Source organism: Biomphalaria glabrata, chromosome 4 (assembly GCF_947242115.1).
Source record: "Biomphalaria glabrata chromosome 4, xgBioGlab47.1, whole genome shotgun sequence".
Classification (NCBI taxonomy): domain Eukaryota; kingdom Metazoa; phylum Mollusca; class Gastropoda; family Planorbidae; genus Biomphalaria; species Biomphalaria glabrata.
In genome coordinates, this window is record NC_074714.1 from 26,622,319 (window position 1) to 26,648,263 (window position 25,945).

Genomic DNA, 25,945 nt, shown 5'->3' on the forward strand with positions numbered 1-25,945 from the left:
TCTATCTATCTAATCTAATCTATCTATCTATCTATCTATCTATCTAATCTATCTATCTATCTATCTATCTATCTATCTATCTATCTATCTATCTATCTATCTATCTATCTATCTATCTATCTATCTAACTCTTTAAGTGGCCATCTGATACCAGCTAGTTTCCTTTATGTCAGTGAGGTTGTGACCTAAAGAGGATTCATGAACCAATATGATCAGTTCACATTACCTAGTAGGGGGTATAGCTAAAAATATTCTATTAGAATTATAGCTAGACTTAGGTACTTTAGATCAACAGATCAGTGTTAAGTGTGCTGCACGTTCGTCCAGAGGTGTACTGGTCCCTTCTTGTACTGCCTAGGTTATTAGGTATAACCTCCAGGTATACAGTTCAACTAATGTATGCAAAAAAAGAATTTACAAAGTCGCACATAAACATATATTTAAAGTTTATTTACATGAGTAAAATAAATGTGTAAATAAAGGGCCATCCACTCACAGGCCGACACAACAAAAAGTAAACAAAAGATACTCAAAAATAGTATGGCACACAGCCCTAGTCATATGTTACATTATCGTCACATTCTGGAGAATACACACTTACAAGAGTAAAATAAAGGTCACAGGCCTCAGGTCAACACATGACCACTTTTGACCACTGGGTTACAAACTTCCGGCTTACACAGCCAACTGAAGGTCACAGGCCTCAGGTCGAAACACGACCACTTTTGGCTACTCTAGGGTTAAAAACTTCAGCCTTACACAGCCAACTAAAGGTCACATGCCTCAGGTCGAAACACGACCACTTTTGGCTACTCTAGGGTTACAGGCTTCAGGCTTACACTAGCCACTTTTAGCCAAAAAAAAACAAAATGGTCATGATGAACTATAGGCTTCAGGGAAACCTATGAGCCTACAAGCTTCATAGAATCCCACCTATAAACATCCGTTTGGTAAAGCCCATCTGATGATTCAATACAGGTTGAATCCCTCAGAGACAAGGCTATAAAAAATATGTAACGTCCATCTGATGATTCAATACAGGTTGAATCCCTCAGAAAAATGTTACAAAAATATGTCACTTTTGGGAGTACCCCAGGATGCAGAACATCAGGGTAAAAATATACTGCCTGGAAATCATTTGAGGCTATATCTCTACAAATAATACATTATAGAAAATACAAAAATACTAAAGATATACTTAGCCCAAAGATCTCCAGAGCAGGGCACACTTCTCCGAGCACCCCATGACACACGACCACTAACAGAAAAAATACTATACACAACACAGGTCAAGTGGTCAAGCTGGTAACTCAGGAGCAAGTGGCAACTAAGCACAGTTTGCAAGGCCTTTTATAAACTACATAAGGGGAATCACTCCTAACTTTACAAGTAATCAAAAATAGTTAATTCCCCATTAAGTCACAGAGGGCGAAATGGCGCCTGAGTTGATCATTATAGCGCTTTTTAAACATTGATTTTGGTGGCTAGGTTAAGAGACCTATTTCGCCTTTCTCTCCGGTTACAGCGACAAAAAGAGCTGTTGGCCTTCGCAAGACGGTTGTCGATTTCTCTGGACAGTGACACATCGTTGGACACTGTGCTGCTCAGGTATGTGGTTAACACCATTAAGGAGATGTAGAGCTAGCTCTCTCAAAGGACGCGGGGCAAACACTTGAGACCCAAAGAGAAGACCTTATTGATGACAGGCGCAGAAGATGGAAAGAAAACAACGGCTTTATCAGCAAGAAATGCGGAAAAATATGTGGGTCGCATCTGGGTTAGCATAGTCATGTGAAACAATGCAGTCATCCTTAATCTTCGGAATCGAAGACATTTCCGTTTGTTAATTAAGATCTAGGTTCACAGTCAGCAATAAACAAACAACAACCATTAGTGTCATGGCGGAGAATGATACTTTATTATATTGAACGCGTGCACCTTGGCGCACCATATCAACATCCCCTTTTCTTTAAAAAAAAATATTTTAAAAAACCATTTCGGGAAGTATCATTAAAAAAATAAAACAAAACCACAACAACATAAACAACAAAACATAACATACACATATACGCTTCAATCAATATGAAACATATCACATTTAAAAATCAACATTCAATAGTTCATTAAGATACAAAGTCATTGAATCTTGTCGGTTTCTTCAACTGATCCCTTGGTCGCAGGGAATGATGAGTTGATGAGTGGCGAATGTGTTGATCATGAGTTCTATTGTCCTGTAAGTTGTCATCAGTATCGGGAAATATATCTTCTTCTGTTTCTCTGTTCGGGTTAATATGTACTCTGTTTCTTTGGTACACTGCACCATTGTCACCTCGAATAATGTAAGCTCTCTGATTGACTTGAGACTGGATTCTTCCACGTCTCCATTTGGGTCATTAGGAGATTGGAAATAGACCATCTGTCCAGTTCTCAGCTGACTTAAATTTCTTGATCTCTTATCATAAGATGTTTTTACACTCATCTGACGTTTTTCTTTCCTTCTCATAATGTTCTCTTGACATGTAGAAATCTTAATGTTACTCCTTTTGTTTGGTATCAGTGTTCGAGTCATCCGACCAAAAAACATCTGAGCTGGGCTTAGATTTGTGTCTTGCCTTGGAGTATTTCTAAATTCCAGAAGAGCTTCATAAGCATCTGACTTTGATTCTCTAGATTTCTTCATTATGTTCTTCAAAATTGTAACTGCTGACTCAGCCTTTCCATTGGATTGATGGTGTCCTGGAGAGGATTTCAAATGAGTCACTCCCCATTCCATCATAAACTTGGAAAAATATTCCGATGTTAACTGAGGTCCGCTATCAGATATACAGACTTTGGGCACCCCATATCTTGCAAATAAAACTTTCAGTTTCTTTATAATCGCGTGTGTTGTCAACTGCATGTTTTCTACCTCTATGAAATTTGAATAATAGTCCACTATGGCTAGATATTGATGGTCACACATTTGGAATAAATCAATTACAATCTTGTCCCACGGATTAGAACCTATTTCGTGCTGCATTAATTCTTCTCTCTGATTTGCTGGTTTGTTTTTCTGACAAATGCAACATGAGTTGGCTATTTCCTTTATTCGAGCTGATAATCCAGGCCAGAAAATTGTTTCTTTTGCTCTTCTTTTCATTGAATCTACTCCCAGATGTGCTGCATGGAGTTTTTCTTCTATTTCCTTGCGAAGTGATATTGGTATGATTATTTGTTCTCCTTTCAACAAGAGTCCGTCTTCGTATGTTAATATGTCTCTTAGTGAAAAATATTGTTTGAGTTCAGGTAGACTATTAACTGTTAGTTGGCGGTCTCGTATGCTCTGCAAATATCTCTGCACCTTTCCAATGTGAGACTACTATCTTGTAACAATTTCATTTTGAGGCATTCATGTCTAATACCAAGAACTACTCTGTCTCTAATCAAGCTATCTTCCAGGCGTTCGAAACTACACGTTTTTGCAAGTCTTCTCAAATTTGTTATGTACTTTTCAATGTCTTCGCCTTCTTGCTGTTCACGAGAATTGAAAACATAGCGCTCATAAGTTTCATTCGTTTTTTTCCAATGCAAAAACTTTCATATTTGTTCACTATTTCTTCCATCTTTCTTTCTTTTCCCTTCTCAATTTCAAGACCTTCATATATGTCCATCGTTTTGTTCCTATAATTGTTAGAAAGGTGGCGGAGAATGATACTTTATTATATTGAACGCGTGCACCTTTGCGCACCATATCAACACCGTTAATCTATATATCTCTCTATCTCTTTATATATAATAATATGGCTCCTTCTGTCTCACATGACAATGGATGCACCCAGATGAGTCACTGGCTTTGGCTACGTCTTGAGATGGGGCAAAATCTGGAGTGACTGATCAAGCCAATTCTGAAGCGGCAGAGTTTGCCACAGTTCGTGCATTTATATGTATCTGTCCTAGGGCTAGCTGACAGTGCAGCTTTCTTTACCTTTCTTTGGCTGACGCAGCTTCGTTTCTTTTGCATTTGGCGAAGTTCTTACCAGCACGTACAGTCTGTCTCCATGCTTTCCGGTCTTGGGCTATCTCCTCCCACATACTTAGGGCGATACCCGTGGCTCTCATGTCTCGCTTGCAGACATCTCTGAAGATAAGTCTGGGGCGGCCCCTGGGTCTGACTCCTTCTGCAAGCTCAGCGTATAGAATGTCTTTAGGGATTCTACCATCTGGCATGCGAGTGATATGACCGAGCCAGCGTAGTCTTCTCTTTAGAAGGAGAGCATAAATGCTGTGCATATTGGCCCATTTCAAAACGTCCTGGTTGGTGACACGATCCATCCAGGAGATGCACATTATGCATCGCAGGCAGCGTAGATGGAAGCCATTTAATCCGTGTTGCCCAGCTCTCACCGTACAGTTTGACAGTTCCGCCTCTAGGCTATTCTCCATCAAGAGCGGAATAAAACAAGAATGTGTTCTGGCTCCAACCCTATTTGGCATCTATTTTTCAGTTGTACTCACCAGCTTTTAAATCCCTGGAAGATGGAGTATATATCCACAGTAGATCCAATGGAAAGCTGTTTAACCTGGCACGCCTTAAAGTCAAAACAAAAGAGACGCCGTATCGTGATTAGGGAACTTCTGTTCGCCGATGATGCCGCTCTCATATCTCATTCACAAGAAGGATTGCAGAAGCTTGTGAATGCTCTGGCAGCTGCTTGTCAAGAGTTTAGCCTTACAATAAGTCTCTCCAAGACCGAAATCCTGGCACAGGCACAAGATGTTGAAATACCAGTGATACATATGGGAAATCACATACTTACGGTGGTGCAGGAATTATTTATATATATATATATATGTCTGTGTGTGTATATATAATTAATCTTTATTACATTATGACCCTTCATTCTTTCGGAATATGTTTATTGTACCCGAGAATAGGTTTTTCCTGGAGTTAGTGGAAAAATTGTAGACTCCCCTTGCCAGCAATGAGGTCTGGGGGGGGGGAGCGCTGTGAACTAGGAGAAGGAAAACTTGTAGCTAAACCCAAACATGGGAAAGGCTTCGGAAGTCAACCCTGAGGAAAAATCAGCGACCCTTAGACAGTTTGCAACACTCAGCGCTACACCCTGGCAGAGCCTGCGCCGCCGCGGACACCAAACTGTATGGCACTTGCCTTTCCTTTGTATACAGAGGGCGAACTGTTTACCCTAACATAATGGATTAAGTGATTAAGCTCTTCACCCAAAAGAAAATTTTAATCTTGAATTTTGCTAATCTATGTACCAATCAATCCCGTAGTTCCCATCACTGCATAAAAAGAAGCTATACATTCGTTTTATAAATTATATTTTCGTTGAAGACTTCATGGGAAATCTTGCAAAAATATGGCTGACATTTCAATAAAGCTGTCACTTGTTAGATCATCTAGAGTTTAGACGAAATCCTACAGGAAAAGGATCAAAGTATGCATTTACGTTGTTGTTGTTTTTTTGTCGTGTGGTGCGAAAAATGAAGGGATAACTTCTTTTCAGATTAGATATTTGCAGCTGCAAATTAGTTATTTGAACAATAGTATAGAATCTTGATTTGGACCTAGACATCTAGTTCTTCTAGAACAGGGTTTCTCAACCTGTGAGTTGCGACCCCTTTGGGGCTCGAATGATTATTTGTCTGGAAGTTGCTTAAAACCTTCGGAAATTTTGATTTTTAGTCTATTTACCATCGTACATTTTTTTTGGGTCGTTTCTTATAAGCATATTTGCACAATAGTTAGTATACAGTTGCCTTTCTTATAACAAAACAAAGGGACATTACTCAGATTTGTTTGTACTTAATAAATTATGAAACGATCGTCAAACATAAATTGAATTCAACCAAAAGTGAGGCTGACCTACTTAAGAAGACGGATACTAGGCAAGGCAAGGATCAAATATAGTAGGCCTCGTTTGGTCTGATCAGTTCGTCCAAATGAAATTTCAACTTTGGCAAACAAAACTGGATGAAAATAAAACATATATTTTGCCAACTTTATCTGCTTTCTATGAAAGAAAAGGGCATTGAATCAGACAGACCAACTACAATAGTAATTTCTATCAAAGAAAATTAGCACAAGCGTGTGCGTGAAATTTCACCAAACTTCCAAATCTACATAAAAATAATAATAAAACATCACCAGAAAATTCCTCAGTGGAAACTGTTAAAGGGACTACGATGAATTTTGTTTCTCTTTAGCGAAACTCGACCCTGGCAGCGCCAGAGAATGACTACTCGTTCATTTCTAACATAATAATAATAATGTTATAAACCTGGTGGTGGCACAGATGGGGGTAGTGGTGTGAGTGTAGTCAGCCGACGCAAATCGCCCCAGGCCAGCGCTAGACGAGCGGTCAACCGTGACGTGTTACGACGATCAGCCGAGTCGAGTGTCAACAGGACGGTTCGGGAAGGATCGCCGTCGTGAACAGAGCTCAGGGGCGTCACGAAAGTTGTAGTCATCTGACCACCTAGAAACGTCGAGCGGCGTTCTGTCCGGTTCGAGAAGGCCAGTAGGGACCCTATATAAAAGCGGAGGTGTCGCAGTCAAAACGGTCGAGAAAAGGGGCTCAATACAGCAAGGCTCACGAGAGAAGGTTCACGGCAGGGGTTCAGAGCCCGGTTCACTACAGTCCGGTTGACTACAGCACAGTTCAGCGGTGTGGTTCTGTACGGAGCATTACGTCGGTTCAGTGCGGAGTACTATCAAGTACAGTTGAGGCGAACGGCGTCTTGATCTTGGTCTGTGATCGAGTCCGACACAACGAGCCTAGTGTGTGAAGTCAGTCCTGAACTGTTGAACCCAGTGCAAGCCCGGAACGAGACGGAGTTGAACCCAGTGCAAGTGTTGATACGGTGGAACGGTGTTATCGGAGAGATATTTGTACAGTGTACGTGTTGCCAATTGTACAGTATTGGCTGTTATTTATTCAACTATTAAAGTGTTACGTTACTTTGGAGCCCTGAGTTGTCAAGTTCTTTAAGTTGGTGGTGTAAGGTGCAGTTTGCAGAGAGCCTGGATAGTGAGATTCGTAACAATAATAATAATAATAATCTTTATTGTCCGTACGGAAATTTGTCTTACAATTTGTGCATTACACCAAACAAAAAACATTATAACTATAAGAAACCAAAGACACCAGACTCACTCATAATTTACATTTGACAAAGTTTATATCAGATTGTTCTTATTTATTGATTTGATTGCCAGGGGAACAAAAGAGTGTTTGTGTCTGTTTGTCTTTGCTATCGGTGTCTTGTATCTCTTTTGTGATGGTAAAATCACAAAATCCTGACACAAAGGGTGATTCTTTATTTCGAGGATCTTGTTAGTTTTTTTTTATAGATGTTTGTCTCAAACAGCTGCCCAAATGGGGTTAGTTTTTTTGCCAATGATTTTACTAGCAGCATTTAGGATTCTATAAAGTTTATTTTTATTTTTAATGCTCAGATTGTCATATCAGGCAGTGATATTGAAACTTAAAATATTGCAGATATGAGCGTGATAAAACATAACCAAAGCCTTTTCGCTAACATTAAACGAGGACAGTTTTCTTAGTAATCGAAATCTTTGCTGTCCTTTTTTTGCTGATATAATCAGTATTTGCAGTAAAATTTAGTTTATTGTCTAGGATAGTACCAATGTATTTAAAGGTTTGCACTATTTCAATAGTCTCTCCAGCTACAGAAACAATATCATTTTTCTGTTTACACTTTCTAGAGGCCAAAGTTGGAGACAGAGTTTATTGACCTCATCAAAAGCGATGCAGCTAAATATTATTGCTTTTCAATGTTAGTTACATACGTGTTTGGAGACATATCCCATTTTGAGATTGTGTTGCGCAATCTTCGTTTATTTATAGCCTAACAGTAGGCTTTATCATTGCGAAGCAGGGTTTCCCAGCCTGTTTGTTATCAAGTCTAAATAGAGAAGTAGACTTGATGCTGAAGATGACATTCATTGTGCTCTTACAAAGACTCCCACAAGAATCCAACGTTGGCGTATTTACAAATCTGTAGCAATGTAGTTGACCTTATTGAATATCATCCTTCATGTTTCGCCATACGTTTCAAATTGTCATGCACATAAATATGGTGAATACACGATAGAAATGTTAATAAATACAAGTCAAAAAGATAAACTTTTTGTTAGCAATTTAAATATAAAAGAAATCTATTTTACACTAATTAAAATTACATAAAGCTTTTGCTGCGTTCAACTTCTACCAATGAAACTACATCACAAATCAGACATAGACATTACGATAACGATTTTATATCAGTAGCACATTTCCGTTTACCTAAGCCGAATGCAAATTTACTGTAGGGGGTCACTGCTGGTGGGAAATCGGAATAGGGGTCGCGTCACTAAAAAGGTTGAAGTTTCTATTTTATAAAGACTAATCTGGAAAAAAAAAAGAATTTTTCATTCCAGGTGCCAAAAATTCTTGACTAGTGTATTGATAGATAGAGAGGGGGGAAGAGAGAGAGAGAGAGAAAGAGTGAGAGAGAGAGAGAGAATGGGTCTGTGGTTTTATTGTATTGGAGATTTTCATACATGGCTGAACAACTATAAATAGCCCAGTTGTCAGTGTATCCGGTGTAGAAGTTGAAGTTGATCAACATTTGGATTGGCCACTTGGTTTGGGAGGTGCCACATTTTGTAGGGAGTACTATTGGTGGGCCCACCTATACGTTTCTTAACGCTGAAATGTACAATACACAGCTAATATAGTTATTTCATCTCTCATAATATTTATTAATATAGATATAATGGAAGAATGGGAGAAGCTGTCAATGGCGGGGAGTCTACAATTTTTCCACTAACTCCAGGAAGAACCTATTCTAGGGCACAATAAACGTCTTCCGAAAGAATGAAGGGTCAGAATGTAATAAAAATTAATTATGTACACACACACACACGCACGCACACACACATATATATTCCTTTGCCCCGGGGGGGGGGAATCCTGGCTACGCCCATGAATGGAAGCATTACAAGGTCTATATTCTGGAGAATTTTATAAAAGATTTTACAAAGAAATATATCGATAATTGAGTAAATCTTTATCAACTAGATTAGATAGTTTAGAACTAAAAGCATATCTGTTTTGTTGAGTCGGGTTCATGTATTTAGTTATTTCACTAGGCTGCTATATGCTTAACATTTAGTTCTCGTATCTATTGTGTATAAATGTTAAATCTGCAATACATTCTTATCATATCATTTACAGGCGCTGGCTATGTATAGCTTTACATCGTAATCGAGCCATAATATTTCCCTATCATTAATTTGCTTTTAAATTCGGTTCGATTAACTTTTCAAAGAGCTTCCTCTAAAATAATTCCATAACATAATGATTCTATTCCGCGGGGAGCTTCTTGTTGGTGCGCGCTTGGTGAGGTAGCCGATGGGGAAATCAAACAATGATTGATTCTGAGCCTGGCCTCAAGGGGTGAGGTATGCACACAGTGTCACTAGTCCATTATCTGAATTACATTCAGCCGAGTAGCACTGGCAGGCTAGAAGTTTAGAGAGGGAAAAATACTGGAGACATTCTTTTTACGGCCATTAACTTATCTACGTAGCACGAGAAAAAAATGGGGGTGAAATATTCTACATTAAACTTCAGATGTTTTAGAGATGTGGACATAGTAAGCAAACCTAGCACTACGCCCAATGTATAAGATATAGAATTTTACTAGATTTAGAGGAAGTCATATGTATGTATGTATATATGTATGTGTGTGTGTGTGTGTGTTCTCGCGTGACAGTTTTTTTTTGTTTGTTTTTTTTAATGTTTGACATGTTTCGGATGTTCTTTCAGAGTTGAAGATAATTTACTTCCTAGTCCAATCGTCCAAACGCTCCGCAGAACGACGGGCTAGCCCTTGTTCACTAAATTAAATTGCCTTGTAGCAATGACCATACCAGTTTGCTTAATGGCTTTCTGCCTGGTCGTGTGGATAGTCACGATAGTCCCGAGTTCGACCCCTGCCATCTAGCTTTTGACAAAAATGACTCATAACATTTCAAGATTTCTAGTGAGCGTACTAAGTATTTACCGCGCTGCAGTTCACACGATAATATGAAAAACTACTTATCAATTGCTATTTTAAATTATGTTCCACTTATATGCATATTACATAATTTTTTTCTCTTTGAAAAAATAGTAACCATTTTTTTTTGTAAATGTAGTAGTTAGTATGATAGAACTTACATAACGTAGCAATACATTTGTAAAAGTAAAATATTTTTTGTCAAAAAATCTAAAATCATTTGCATAGAATGTGTTACAAAATATATAGCCTCCTGTGTTTGTTACTATTAATAGTGAATAGTTGTAAAAGTGGTGTATTTTTATGAAAAATAAACTGCTTGCATAGTTGATTTTAAAAATTAAATTTTACACTTTCAAAAAAGAAAAATGTAGCCGTTGCATCAGAACTTTGAAAGGTCTAAAATATTATGATGTCGGATTTTCAATATCTTTTCTAGTTTACGAGAATTAAACGGGACAGACGGACGGATGGACATTCCACACAAAACTAATAGCGTCTTATCCCCTTTCGGGGGCCGCTAAAAATCAAGTAATAGAAACATAAAAAAAAATAATTTAAGAGCGATTACTTTGCTCATACATATATATGGCATTTATACATATATGTAGGTACATATTTCAACATTCGTGAGACGCTCTATGAACTTAAACTTCTATATGTGAAATTTTAGATTGAAATATATATATATGTGTGTGTGTGTGTTTGTATGTGTGAAGGGCTATAATATAAAAAGGCATATCAGGCATGTGGCGCTTAAATATTCATCATTTTTATAAGCGTGATAGAACCAACAACAACAGCTACATACCGTGTATATTTTGTATATTCTGTATCCATACTAAAAAGATGACGGTTTGAGTATTCAAAGTATATGACTCTATGATCTTCATTATGATGTAGTCGAAAAGTCTAGCACCTAAATTTCTATTGCAGCGGATATCTGACTCCCCGTGCCATTGTCTAGGTGAACACTAGTGAACATGTTGGATACACTACCGTAAATCTACAACATCCTAATGATAACTTTGTTCACGCTTGCTGAATTAATAGTGGGATTTATCTCCCCCGCCACCCGCTGCAGTCGCCACTCTATTATCTTCTGCTGGTGGTCAGAGATGAGATTGAAAGCCATGATGTATATATTGGGGCGGGAGGAGAGGCACATTGGTTCATGCGGGTTCAGACTTTCGATTTCCTGTCTGAGACCAAACCTGCCCTCTTCTACTTTTCACAATTCACTGGTACAAGAAGACACAAATCAAACTGTTGAACTAGCAGTTAGATTATTCAATGAAATAAACACATGAGTGTCTACACACCCAATGATGCAAAGAGGAAACACTAGAAAGTGAAACCATCTCAATGTTGAGTTATTCTTTCGTACACACGCACAGCATTATTAAAACAAGCGGGGACATACAGCTACATATGATAAAATATTTACATAGCCATAAGAGGTATTTCAATATGAAGGAAAACTCAGAAAAGTACTGTGGCAACCTAGTCGGCATTTTAGAAATCCAAATAGATTTAGATCTAGTTGTTTTATGTGATCTGGGTGTTTTTGTTATGTGTAAATTATTTAAGATCTTTTTATTTCCGCGTTTTTCTGGGCCTACATAGGCTACTTCTAGATTGAATTTGTCAACAAAAGTAAAACTCAAACTGTTTAAAATAAATTTTAAGCAATATTTCAAAGTTTTTAAATAAGAAAGTAGTAGGCTACACTAGGTCACCTACAAAGGTTTAGTTGGGCTAGCTGTCTGCGGCTTCAACTAAACGACGACTTGTGACAAAAAGTGGTGCGCTACCATTTTCCAAAGTAAAAAAAAAAAGATGCTTCTGCAACTACGTAAAAATTAACTGGGAAAAAAAGACAATAAATGTACATTATGCCTATATTGTCACACAAACTCAATGGTGGCCCTTGTGGCTCATCTGTTTGGTAAGTAAATCGGGTAAAAAGACATTATGTTTTGATATTTAGTATTAACCAGGCAAATACGGCTTATTTTAAGAAATTAAATGATTAATTTAAGGGACGTTGCTTCATCTTCTAAGTAGAATCTTTCTACCTTAGCAACAAGATCGATCCAAAAGGTTCTTTTTAAAGAAACCATTTTAATGCCTTTTACGGCAGAACTGTCCAATTTCTCCCGACTAACGTACCAATGTACTATTAGTGTCTTTTGCGTATACAAAACAGGCCCACAACAAGACGCCTTGCTAAACACGAGAATGATCTTAGGACAACACGCCCATTCTAAACGTGCATGATCTACAACAGCTTTTCTCAAACTGTGGGGGCGCACCCCATAAAGTGGGGGTAGGGGTGTGCGAATCTCGTATGGGTGTTATGGAGTTGGTGTATGTTTCTTCGGTGACGGTGAGAAAAAGTAAGCGATTGGCTGGTAGCTATGCAGTGTGAATGATGAAATATAAGCTGATTTGTCGTAATGCAGAGAGAGAGAGAGAGAGAGAGAGAGAAGGAAATGGTCTCGAAATTTTAAACAGTAAGGACTTGTTTTTTAGCCAGTTAGATTTTGTTTAAAATACCATTTTATATTATTACTACTAAATTTATTTCATTTCGTCTCGTCAACGACCGATCAACAATAATGGGGATCCTGGGGGAGGGGGTTACGTTCTTACCAACGGGGAGTAGATGAAGACGTTCAAATTATTTTACAAGGGTAAACTTTAAAAAGATGTATTTTCATTGTAGTTATCAATCAACGTTTGAATATGAAGCCAGTAGAATGGCATCACTGTTCAGAACGTTACAATAGTTTCAGTTCAAGACTTCGCGTATCATTTTCTTATAATGACCTTTTCAAATGTCTCTGAGAGCCGTTAGCAACACTATCGATACACAACGTTTTGAAGCAGACATGCAGTGTGTCATTAAGTTGGCGACCTTTGTGGGACAAAAACTAAAAAGTTAGTGGCAAAGCTTTTTACTTAACACGAACATCATATTAGTTTTTTAAAGACATACGTACATTATATGTACCTCGAACATCCCTCGCTTAATAGTATTGGCCAATGCTGCCTCCTTCTTTACTAGACTTAATTTGAATTTTACTAGGATTAATATATTGCGCTCAGATTCCTAGAAAACACTTAATTATCGGAATGTTATACTTAAACATTGACATGGAATCTTCTTACTACAGAAAGAAAAAAAATGCGTTGAAGTCGCCAGAAAAAGAATACTTGAAGCTTAAAACGCAGAAAAACGCTTGGCGGATCTAATGGTTTTCCCCTGACTATATTGCTGGATGCAGAGGGAACTCTCTAGTTAACTCTAGTACTATGTACAGAAAGAAACTTTTCGGTTACACAAGACACTTTAAAATTATCTAAAAAAAAAAACCACAACTCTACTTCTGAAAAAAAAAAGACAACGTTTAGGGGGCACCAACGGTAATAGTTTGAGAAACACTGCTGATGTGCCTCGAATTAAGTCAGATGTCTCTCACACTTTTGATACGGCCAGTCCCAACCTCTCATAATTTAATTTATGTGACATTCAATCTTCTTACTAGAAGAAATAGTAAAAGCTAGATTTATTGAGAATGAGTTCTGAAGCTCAGAGATGCTGAAAAAGTGCTTGGCAATTGGGGCTCCGACCCAGACTCCGACGTAGTAGATTTTTGCGTTCCCCAAACCAAACCAATTGCAGACTAAGAGGGTGGTCATAGTACATTTTCTGGTCTCAAAAAGTTACACAGAATAATGATGTACCGCTTCCGTCTAAAAATCTAACAAAAGAAACATGTTCAGGTAATGTCACACTTATGCCTTACTACCTGCCTAGAGAATTCACCCAGGTGTATGTTGTTGTTGTGTACATACCACCGACGGCTGACACAGCGATTGCGTCGGACGTAATTTTTGATGTGCTTCACAATGTAGAATCAAAACACCCAGACTGTTTGTATAGTAACTGGAGATTTCAACAACCTAAATATTGACAACACACACTGCCAAACTATTGCCAGTACGTCTCCCTCCCCACCAGGCAGGGTAGAACACTCGACAAATGCTAAGTAAACATTAAGCAGGATTACAAATGTAAAAGTTTGTTCCCACTTGGAGAATCTGACCATGCATTACACTATCTTATACCAAATTACAAACCTACTCTTAAAACTACAAAGAGAATTATAAAAACGGTCAAGATGTGGTCTGCAGAGGCTGTAGAAAAACTACAAGGATGCATTGAGAAAACTAACTGGGGAATCTTTATTGACAACTGTCCAGACATAAACGAACTAACAGAAACTGTGAACTCGTATTTATTATTCTGCGAGGAGTTAACAATTCCAACAAAAACAATACAAGTCTATGGAAACAATAAGCCCTGGATGACCAAAAAAAAATCAAACACCTTATTACTGAAAAGAAAACAAAGTATAAGGCTAGCAACGAAGAGTTTATAAATGCTAAACATAAACTGAGAAAAGCAATAATTGAAGGGAAAAAAACATACAAAGAAAAAATTGAGAATTTCTTTGCAAATAACAACTCAAAACAATGCTGGGAAGGATTGAAGAAAATAACAGGCTGCGCCTCAAAACGAGAACAAATTTCAGTGGCTGATGATGAGAAATTCGACAACGAACTAAATTATTTTTATTCTCGTTTTGACAAAGAAGATTGTGTTGATCTACACAAAGAACTTTTCAACACTCTGTTCAAAGGAAAACAAGAGCCCTACGTCAATTTTGTAACTGAGGATGAAGTGACTTTGTTATTTAAAAGAGTAGACGTAACAAAAGCTTCTGGACCAGACAAAATTAGTGGCAAGCTGATCAAGCTATGTGCGCAGCAAATCTCTTCTATCTTCTGTCACATCTTTAACCACTCATTGCAAACGTGCGTAATTCCACACATCTGGAAAACTTCAGAGATCATACCAGTGCAAAAGAAACCAAAAATAGATTGCTTAAATGATTTCCGCCCAGCAGCACTAATACCTATTGTTATGAAATGTTTTGAAAAATATATGCTTAAACAACTTGTAGCAAAAGTCAATAACAGCCTAGACCCTCACCAATTAGCATACAAAGCAGCTAGAGGAACTGAGGATGCCATTCTATTGCTTTTGGACCAGCTTTATAAGCATCTCGATATACCCAAGACATATGCACGAGTCCTCTTCGTAGATTTCTCCTCGGCTTTCAATGCCATACAGCCACATATAATGATAAACAAACTCAGTAACTTAAATGTAAGCCCTTACGTACAAGCATGGGTTCTAAACTTTTTAACCCAACGGCCCCAGTATGTATAAGTCAACAACACCAAATCGTCAACTCGAGTACTATGTACGGGTGCTCCACAAGGTTGTGTACTTTCTCCTGTACTACACACTCTTTACACTAATGACATAAGAAGCATCTATGACTCAGTTAAACTCATTAAATTCGCTGATGATACTGCCATAGTCGGTCTTATTTCAGGAGACGAAACTCAGTATCGAAGCTCGATAGTAGAGTTTACAAACTGGTGCACCGACAACTTTCTAGAACTAAATGTAACAAAAACTAAAGAACTTATAATAGATTTTAGAAAGAAAAAACAAACTATACGTGAACTGCAAATAAACACTACATCTGTAGAACAAGTAAACGCATATAAATATCTAGGCGTTATCATCAACAACAAGCTTTCATGGGAAGACCACCTTGGTACTCTGTCAAAGAAAATAGCCCAGCGACTCTTTTTTCTATACAAACTCAATAGCTTTAAACTAAACAAGAAGATCCTTGAGACTTTTTACGGCGCGACTATACAAAATCTGCTAACATACGGAATAACTTGTTGGCAAGGCAACGCCTCATCTAAACTGTTGCGACGTCTAGAAAACATCATTAAAAAAGCATCAAAAATTACACTCACAACATTACCACATTTAAAGGAACTTTTTGAACAAAAGTGCCTAAGAAAAATCGAAAAAATCATGGAAGACATCGGCCACCCGCTCCATCAGAACTACGCCAGGTCGTCGCGAAGTGGGCGACTGCTGTCAATCAAAACAAGAACGGAGCGGTACAAAAACTCGTTCGTACCTCACTCGGTCAGACTCTATCACCACCACTCATTGATCAGGGAACATGAAATGCACCAAGATACCTTTTTGTTGTCGCTGAATGAACTCTTTATGTTGTCTGTTGTATTTATGTGTATTTTTCTGTTGTGTTGTCTTTATATGAGAAAAGAGTCCTTGTAATCACAACAAATTTCCGTAAGGATCAATAAAGCAGTCTTAGTTTTAGTCTTAGCCTAAATCTGTTTCTTATTTTAATAAACTTGCATTGTAAAATATACAATAACAATTTTATAAATGTCCCAAATAATGGGATTTTGTAATAGAATTGACACTCATTTTACATCAACGAAAGTAGGTAATCAGCTCAAATGTATTGGTTCAACAAAAGAACAAACTAACGATATTGTTTATTGGGAAATGGTTGGAGAAAGTTGTTGGGAGGGGAAACCCTGAGCTAAACGCACCCGGTGACACAGTCCCTAGTAACGACATTGCACCACTCATAGGACTATTTTCTCTTTCGGAATACTTTTTAACCTTAACTCCACTGTTAGCACATCGCCTACTATACTTGCACCATTGACAAGTCATAGGGCACGACTAATCAATAAATGAACCCATTTTTAAAGCTCTCCCTGTAGGCCCTATTGTGTTGGTGAAATATTCTCTGATAAAGTTTTCTATTATCATACCGGTTGATGTAGGCAATAAAAAACCTGAAGATAACATATTTTTTTTGCTACAATTTCTCGTGCATTTGAGCATAAAATAGTATTGTTTTGCTCCTTTTACCCTACGATTGACTTCATCTGTAACTGTCTTTGAGATCGTGTCGAGTTCATTATTTTGAACACACGTGATTTGTACTACTAGATGAACGTCTTGTAAGTAGTGGCTAACACTTTCGATGCTCGAGGCCTCTAGAACCGCGAGGTCATGGGCTCTGGCCAACTTCACCTACGCCTTCCACCGCCTCTGGGTTGATTAACAGGCTACTAACGTAGAAATCAAATATTACAAGAATAAGATAATGAAGCTAAGATCGCGGCAATTAATAACTATCTACCATATAGGCCTATTTGTAAGTTACCACTCACTGAAATACCACTCTTTGATCACGAGATCTCTTCAGAGAGCGTTTAGGCCTAGATTCTATGTGTTGGGGGCGCATTATGAAACGGGTCATTCCAAATCAAGTTTATGTAGGAGAAATTACGATGCGCAGGTAAAAAAAAATGTGGTATCCAGAGATCAAACGAGAGACAGGGAGAGAGCGAGGGTCGTCAAAGTTCATTGTAACAGATACACTAATTCACGGGCTAAAAATGTGTTAGGTTGATCGTCAAAATGTGACCCCTTTATTAAAATAAAAAAAAGAGGGGGGATGTTCCGGCCATAATAAACAATATAAAGCCTATAGGAACAAATCATTCCATAATAAACTATAAAAAGCCTAGCAACAAATCAACAGGCATTGACGGTGCGTACTGCTAGTAAAAATATAATCTCCAAACACAAAAGTGTACTTAAAATATACATTTAGTTATTAAAAGGATCTAGGCAGTGGCGTACAGAGGGGAGGATGGTGAGATAGTCGCAATCAGCGCAGGAGCGCTCAGCATGGGCGCCCGCAGGGGGGTGCAAGGTGGTGCACCTGTACCCCCCTGGATTCTGAGTAGCAAAATTCTATACATTTTTTTTCATCTTTAAATCCATTAACTTCTAAGTAGCAACTGTAGTGCTACCACTGATGTACAGTTGTAAGGATAAGTTATTATTGTCCTAGACTAGCCTGGGCTTATCTTATCTTATCTTATATAATACAGACGTTACTTCAAAAAAGAAGATGATTACGTCCTACGCGTCATGCATTTAGTCATGCATATTAACCAATGACTTAAATTCTGCCAAGTCACTGGTTTTCCTGGCTAGCTCAGGCAACCCATTCCATGCTCTTATAGCACTAGGGAAGAAGGAGTATTTGTACAAATTTGTCCTAGCATATGGGACGAGGAATGTGCCTTTATCTTTGTGTCTTTCAGAGTATTTTATTAAATTTTGTTTTTGTATTTGAAGATTATGGTTCAGTGTTTTATGTATGATTGCTACTTTACTTTTTAGCCTTCTGTCCTGAAGGCTTTCTAAATTTAGTGATTTTACTAAAGGTGTTACTCTAGTCAAATGTGAATATTCGTTTGTTATGAATCTCACTGCTCTATTTTGTGTCTGTTCCAGTTTCTTAATGTTTTATTGAGTTGAGGGGTCCCAAACGGAGGATGCATATTCTATTATTGGCCTAACCAAGGTTAAATAACATTTTAGTTTTATGTTCCTATTTGATTTATAGAAATTTCTTTTAATAAATCCTAATGCTTTGTTTGATTTTTTTGTAGTTTCATCGATATGTGGATTCCATGATAGTTTTTCATTTATTATAACACCTAGGTATTTTGCGTTTTTAGTCTGTGTTACTGGTTTGCCATGAATAAGATAAGTGGAATTAATTTGTTTTAGTTTTTTTGTTACTCTTAACAACTGACATTTTTCTGGGTGGAAAGACATGCTCCAATTTGATTCCCACTTCAGTAATTCATCTAATTCTCTTTGTAAAATATCTGTGTCTTGTGTTGTTTTTATTGTTCTATATATTATGCAATCGTCTGCAAATAATCTGACTTTTGTTCCTGAAGTAATGCAATTTGGTAAATCATTTATGTAAATTGAAAATAGTAGTGGACCCAAGACTGTTCCTTGAGGTACACCTGAGTTTACTGTTATCGGTGTTGATTTAGAGCCATTTATTATTACAGTTTGTTCTCTCCCTATCAGAAAATCTTTAATCCACTGATGCAGTGGACCATTAATGCCGAAATATTTTAATTTTTTAAGCAAACTATTGTGGTAAACTTTGTCAAAAGCCTTAGAAAAATCTAGTAAGATAGCATCTATTTGTTCACTATTATCTAAGCCTTTTGAAAAATCATTAATTAGTCCTATTAGTTGTGTTTCACATGATCTATATTTCCTAAAGCCATGTTGGTATGGTGTGAGGACATTATGTTTGTCTAAGTGGTTTATGATGTTGCTACATATTATGTGTTCTAGGATTTTACATGTGATGCTGGTAAGTGATACTGGTCTATAGTTTCCTGGGTCAGATTTTTCTCCTTTTTTAAATAGGGGGGTGACATTAGCTTTTTTCCAGTTTTGGTACTCTGCCCTGGTTAAGTGAAGCCTGAAAGAGTATTTTGAACACTGGGGCTAGCTCATTGCTTAGTTCTTTGAGTAATCTAGCTGGAATACCATCAGGTCCAGATGCTTTATTTGGTTTGGTGTTGGCTAATAGTTTTTGAATTCCATTTTCTTGTACTACTATATCTTCTATGTTGTCTACTTGGTTCAAATTCAGTAAAATTTCTTTGTCTCCTGGGGCTGAGAATGCTGATGCAAAGTATTTGTTTAGGATGTTTGCTTTAGTTTCATTATCATTATGTATTATGTTATGTTCATCTTTTAATGGCGCTATGCCTGTTGTTTCCATTTTCTTAGACTTAATGTATGACCATAGGTTTTTGTTGTTATCTTTAGATATTACATTGTTTATGTATTCACTCTGCAGCTGTCTGCTTACTTTTTGGGTAAAGTGTTTAATTTTTATATACTTTTGTAAACTCTTTCTGCATTAGTTTCTTTAAATTTTCTATATAGGTTTTCCTTCTGTTTACAAAGCATCTTTAGTCTATTATTAAACCAGCATTTATTTATTTTGTTTAATGTGTATTTAGTTGGTATATGATTTTCTATAATGCTTTTAAGATGGTTTTTAATGAAATTCCAGAGGTCAATGGTTGGTTAATGTCTTTTTCTAATAAGAATGTTTGTTGAAAGTTTAATGCAGCTTGGTGTAGTTGTGTTAGGTTACATTTATTCCAGAGTAAGATTTTTCTTTTGGGTTTTGTATTGGCTACTGCTTTTATCTGACTGTGTATTTTTATGATCTCATGGTCTGATAGACCAGGGATAATATCATAATCAACTACTAATCCAGGTCTGTTGGTTAAGAAGAGATCTAATGTGTTGTTTAATCTAGTTGGCTTTTTAATGATTTGATCTAAACTTTGGTTGTGTAAAGTTTCTATGAAAAGCTCATTTATGTCCTTAAGGTTTTGGTGTTTATCTATGGTTAGTGTTTTCCAATTTATATCAGGTAGGTTGAAATCACCCATAATCCAAAAAACTGCATTTTTATTTGTCTCTTTAAGTGTAGTAATCTGATTACATAGTTCCTGCATGTATTCTAAACAAGAATTTGGTGGTCTGTAAATGCTGCCTATTATTAGGAATGTTGAGGTGGTATTAATTTTACAAAATGTTGATTCTATATTTTTTGAGTTAGATAAGGTAATTTCTTCTGCTATAAGAGTGTTTTTTATTGCTAAAAGAACTCCTCCATGATTATCAGCCCTATCTTTTCTAAAAATTTCATAATTACTATTGAAAATTTCTGCATTATAAATTTCATGATGTAGCCAAGTTTCTGTTCCTGCAATTATGTCTGGTTTCTCACATTCTAATAAAATTTCTAAGTCTGCTGTTTTGTTCCTAATGCTTTGAAAATTTATTACTAAGGTTTTAAGGTATTTTGGTGTTACTTCTTTAGTAGGTTTGTTTAGTGAGGCTGTTGTATTAATTGTAGTAGATTTAGGTTTAACAGGAGTGGATCTGGCTAGTGGTTGGTGAGTTTGGTTTGGGATGGTGTTTAGGATGTTGTATGGGTTAGAAGTGTCTGCATCAAAGGAATCAAACAGTCCTGATGTAAACTGAGGTAACCCACACGGTACACAGTGCCATAATGCATCTTTGTTGCCTAAGGCATAATACACAGGTGTATTCATATGGAGACATGATGCATGGTACCATTCATCGCAGGTGTCACATTGAATGGCTTTCTGTTTCATGGTGCATACTTTTTTGCAGATGTTGCATCTATCTTTAGATCTAGGCCCTGGATTTGACTCTACATCTCCTGCTATTAATATTAACAGTGATAGGTATTTATTTCTGCTGTGTCTGTATGAGAAATTCCATTTGTGATAGGTAATCTTCTTTAGTGTTATGGATGTGTATGTTAGGTTATTTTTGAAGTTGCATTGATCTAAAGTGTGATGATTGATTATGACTGTTGTTTCCTTTTTAAGTTTAGTGTTGACTAAGGTAGATCTAGTTCTGTGTTCAGCTAGTGTGTATTTAGTAATTATTAGGATAAATAGCCAGAGCAATTTCGTGATGACTGTTGTTGATTTTAGTTTTTAAAGGGGTCTAGTCTAAATCTAGTTTAAGGTTTACAATACCTAAGTTATGTCTAAATCTAAAGTGAAAGCTAATTTACAATGACAATTGAATCAAATGAAATGGTTTATTAAATTCAAAATATGGACCTAGACGACCTAGACTAGATCTAATTCTAGATCAATATATTTACGTGTATAACTAACAATATAGAATATTACTATTAGTTATTATTAGTAGTATTAGTAGATGATTAGTAGATCTAAAGCCTTAATTAAAGCCTTATCATGTACCATGTACTTGCAGCACCTCCTCCCTGAAATGTAAGTAGCCAATTTTTTAACATTTTTTGTACCTTTAAATCAACTTCTTTAAAATATTAACTTAACCAGTAGTGCTTCGACTGAAGTACAGTTGCAAGGCTAAGCTATTATTGTAATAAACTAAAATAAGCTAATCAGGGGTTTATGGCCATTATTGACCATCCATGTACACTTTATTAATGGTGTAAAATATTCTATGGTACAATAGTCGTGACTTGATGTTTTTATTTGCACATCATCATACTCATTAACTAACGCCTAGAATATGGTTAATGTTTTTTTCTTTTTTTACATGGGGATAAATCCTTACCAGATGCCTTTTGATGTGCTAAATGCGAACGTTTCTTTGAACAAGAGTAAAGAATGCTAATGGTAAATTAATGTTAAACACATCCACCATTTTACGAACATCTTAACATGCCCTCTTTTTGAGTCCAAAGCAGCATTTTAAGAAATAAAAACAAAATACAAGCATCAGCATCATCATTTAACTGCCTTTGCTGAGTCTGTTGGTTCCGCAGTCACTGCTGCAACTGTGATGAAACTGCAGATATCTCAGGCACTGAGCAGATCATAGAGTTCTAACAGCAGGAGTGTTTAATTGGTGTTTAGGAAGAATCGGCAGAGAAGATCATACATAGGCTACAGTTCTAACAGCATGAGTGTTTAATTGGTGTTTAGGAAGAATCGGCAGAGAAGATCATACATAGAGTTCTAACTGCAGGAGTGTTTGATTGGTGTTTAGGAAGAATCGGCAGAGGAGATCTTAGAGTTCTAACAGCAGGAGTGTTTGATTTGCGTTTCGGAATGCCATCGCTCCGCGAAGACTATTTTTCACTCCATTGATCGCGTTCTTGAAGGACTTATCCAGGCACTCCAACACTGGAAGATCTAATACAGATGAGGCCCGGGGTGACATTGTCTACTGTGGTCTGTGTGGTGTAAATATCGAGGTAGTGTTCCATCCATCGTTTTAGCTACTTGGTTCTATCTGTATTTTGCCCCCTGTTCTGGAAATAAAAGCTTCCCCAGTTGAGTTCCCTAGGCGTATGAATTCACTAGCGGATCCAGAACTTTGGAGGGGGGGGCGATTTTTTTTCCAAACCCTAACCCTAACGCCGTAAACCCTAACCCTAAGCCCGACGCCAAAATCGTTTTTTCGCATTCTTCACTGCAGAAACGCATACTCCTGACATCTAAAGCTCATTATTCATCCTATTAAGATATTACCTTTTGAATAATGTTTTACTTGAAAAATATTCTAATATGATTTTACGGGCTCTTACTACATCGCAAATACAACCGATTTGTTTTTGAAAAGATAAGATACTTCACAGATTTAGATTAAGACTTTGAGGAACGCCGCCGTAAAAAAAACAATTATTCGAAAAATAATATTTAAAAAAAAAAAAAAGCTCATTTGTAAGTGATACATTTTGTTCAATAGGCTTGTTTGTAACTTTGTTTTGTTACAGAACTATAATTCAAGGCTCTAAAAAAAAAACATTTCGGAAGTGGGAGGAGAAATTAAGTGAATCTATTAGATTTTACTATAATTTTTTTGCATTTTTAGGATTGAAGTATAAATTGTAAGTTAATGATTGTCCCAAATTTTTTTATACAATAGAGAAATATCAGTATGAGTAAAGGTTGAAAAAGATGACAAGAAAAATAATATTTTGGTTCAGAACTCAAACCAATTGTTGCTCTTATAATGAAAAATTTCGTATGAATTCTAAATTTTCCAAAAACAAAGTCTTTTGCTAAAAAGGACATTTCACTTCAATATAGGATTTAAAATTATATATACAATGAAAATAGAACATTTTTTTTTGTTCCTTGAAAACGTATTGACCGATTTTGCACCCCCTCTCCTTTCGGGACGTAGGCCTACGTCGCACCTCTCTTCCCTCCCATCCACCTCCCTTTGGAATCGCTCCCCACAGTTTTAGAGATGATGTACTAGGCTAATAGGCCTAAGCAATGCATGAGCACAATAGTTAAAGCATGTAGTTAATGGTATTAATGACTGTGATAGTCATTATTATTATTAATATGACTGTGATATCTTAAGTAGGCTTCGCAGGCTCAAGTAAATTCTAAATCATTTGAGATGCTTATAGCCTGCCCACAGAGGCGGCCTCAGCAGAGCGCGGGGCCCTTGGCGATTGTCATAAAGCTGGGCCCTGAGTCTATATATATATATATATATATATATATATATATATATATATATATATATGTGTGGTGGGTTCAGCACAGACTATGACAACCCAAATGACGAAGCAAGTCAGGAGGCTTATTATAAGTTTAATGTACACAAAAAACCTGCAGCCTTGGTCAAAACAATGAACTTAGGACAAACACAGCAGGATCAGACAAGGTGGTATTGGAGTAGGTGCGTAGCAGCAAGTTTCAATCGAGGATGCCAGCAGGAAAAGGAATTTGAATCTCAGCTACCGGGGCAGAGGTCAACTTGACCCTTTGCTGACCGGTGCTTGGTCAAGTTGAGCCGACCCGTATATTATGTCCTCCCCACTACAGAGCCCCTAGCTTGAAACGACCCGTCTCGGGGCGTTCTGTCCTAGAATGACTCTTGAAAATCAAACAACTGGTTCGAGTTGGTGTGCACAGCCTTTGGGAGGTGATACATATTGTTATGTTGCCCTGCGGTCAGTCGTTGGGTCCTGCGCTGTCCCTCTGGTACTTCATTAGACTCCCGGCCTAGTTCTGGGCACTCCTCACTACCTCGGCACCAGTCAGGTGGAGCTTGGTAGCGCTTGATCTCCGTTCTGGTAACACGCCTTTGAGTTCCTTCTTCATCTTTTGGGCTCACTAGGTATGGATCACCATCCTTCCGAGGTAAAGCAATTACCTTGAAATGTCTAGGATCCCAGTTGTTCTGTATCTTGTTGCGACCCAGCCACCGCTTTCTAATCAGTACAGTATCACCTAGAGATATGATCTCTCCTGTCTGTTTGGAGTCTTGTGTTTCTTTCCCTTTCAATGTCTCTTGTTCTAGTTTCGTATAGGCTCTTCTGTGAGTTTCCTTGAGCCTATCAATGTGAGTGTGGAGCCACTTTATGTCAGGCTCTGTGCCCATGTCATCTGCCTCTGCCCTAAGAAGAAAATCAAGTGGAAGCTTTGGTGGTCTCCCGAACATTAGCTCATATGGAGCGAATCCAGTGGTCGTGTGTGGGGTACAGTTGTACATGAAAACTAACTCTGGGATGTGGTCGGGCCACCTTTTTTTCTTGCTGGGCGGCAACGTTCTAAGCAGTTCATGCAGGGTCCTGTTGAACCTCTCACACTGTCCATTGGCTTGGGGGTGGTAAGGTGTTGTGCGTGACTTGTTAATGCCATAGGAGGAACACAGTTCGGCAATTAATTGTGACTCAAAGTTCCTGCCTTGGTCCGAGTGGATCCTCAGTGGAACCCCATAATGTAGGAACCAATCCTTGATGAGGACCTTAGCGACAGTACTAGCCCGTTGGTCTTTCGTTGGGATGGCAATAGTGTACTTGGTAAACACATCTGTAAGGATGAGGACATCCTCCCGCCCATCCGTGGAAGGTTCCAGCCTGGTAAAGTCAATGGCTAAGATTTCAAGAGGCTTTGAAGCTAGTATTCTACCGGCAGGCCCTTTTGGTATCCGTGTGGGTAGTTTAGCCTCCTGGCATCGTTTGCACCCCTGTATGTAGCTCGTCACGTCATGGTACATTTTCGGCCAGTAGCATCTTTGTCTCAAAAGCTCAATAGTCCGCTCCCTTCCTTGATGCCCCAGTGAATGTGCTGATGCTATCACTTGTTCACGAAGTTGGGCTGGGAGTAGAAACTGGTTATAGGTCTGTCCCTCTTGCTGGTACTGTCTATACAAGATGCCATCTGATTCCTTCAGTTTCTTCCACTGATTGAATAGCGTTTGCGTATTGGGTGATAATTTCCTCCGTTCCCCTGGCTTGGGTTTGAGGCCAGAATGCCAAAAACTGGATAGTGCTGCAATATCTGGGTCTTTCATCTGTAATTCCGCAAATTCTTTCTTGCTATAGGATGGGAACATGTCTGCAATATCAGTTGCTCCTACTAAAACTGTGGCCTTTTCATTAGTGTCCTGGTGCCCACAAGTCACTATTTCCCTAATCTCCTTTGGCACGGTCAGGGATGTTCTGTTGCAGCTTATTGCATTCTCCTCGTTGTCTTTGCT

General features: G+C 37.7%; 1 protein-coding gene across 4 annotated transcripts in view; it reads right to left on the bottom strand.

Moving 5' to 3' along the window:
- The window catches only part of LOC106080111 (carbonic anhydrase-related protein 10-like), a 92,769-nt gene extending 81,577 nt beyond the window's left edge, over positions 1 to 11,192 (bottom strand). For 3 of the 4 annotated variants that reach the window (XM_056026894.1, XM_056026893.1, XM_056026896.1), the window contains exon 1: positions 10,880 to 11,190. In XM_056026894.1, the coding sequence (XP_055882869.1) occupies positions 10,880 to 10,961 (82 nt within the window). In that variant the 5' untranslated portion in view covers positions 10,962 to 11,190. Of the gene's footprint in view, positions 1 to 10,879 lie in introns of all 4 variants that reach the window. The other variant, XM_056026895.1, reaches the window with a different exon arrangement.
- Between the last annotated feature and the right edge of the window lie 14,753 nt (positions 11,193 to 25,945).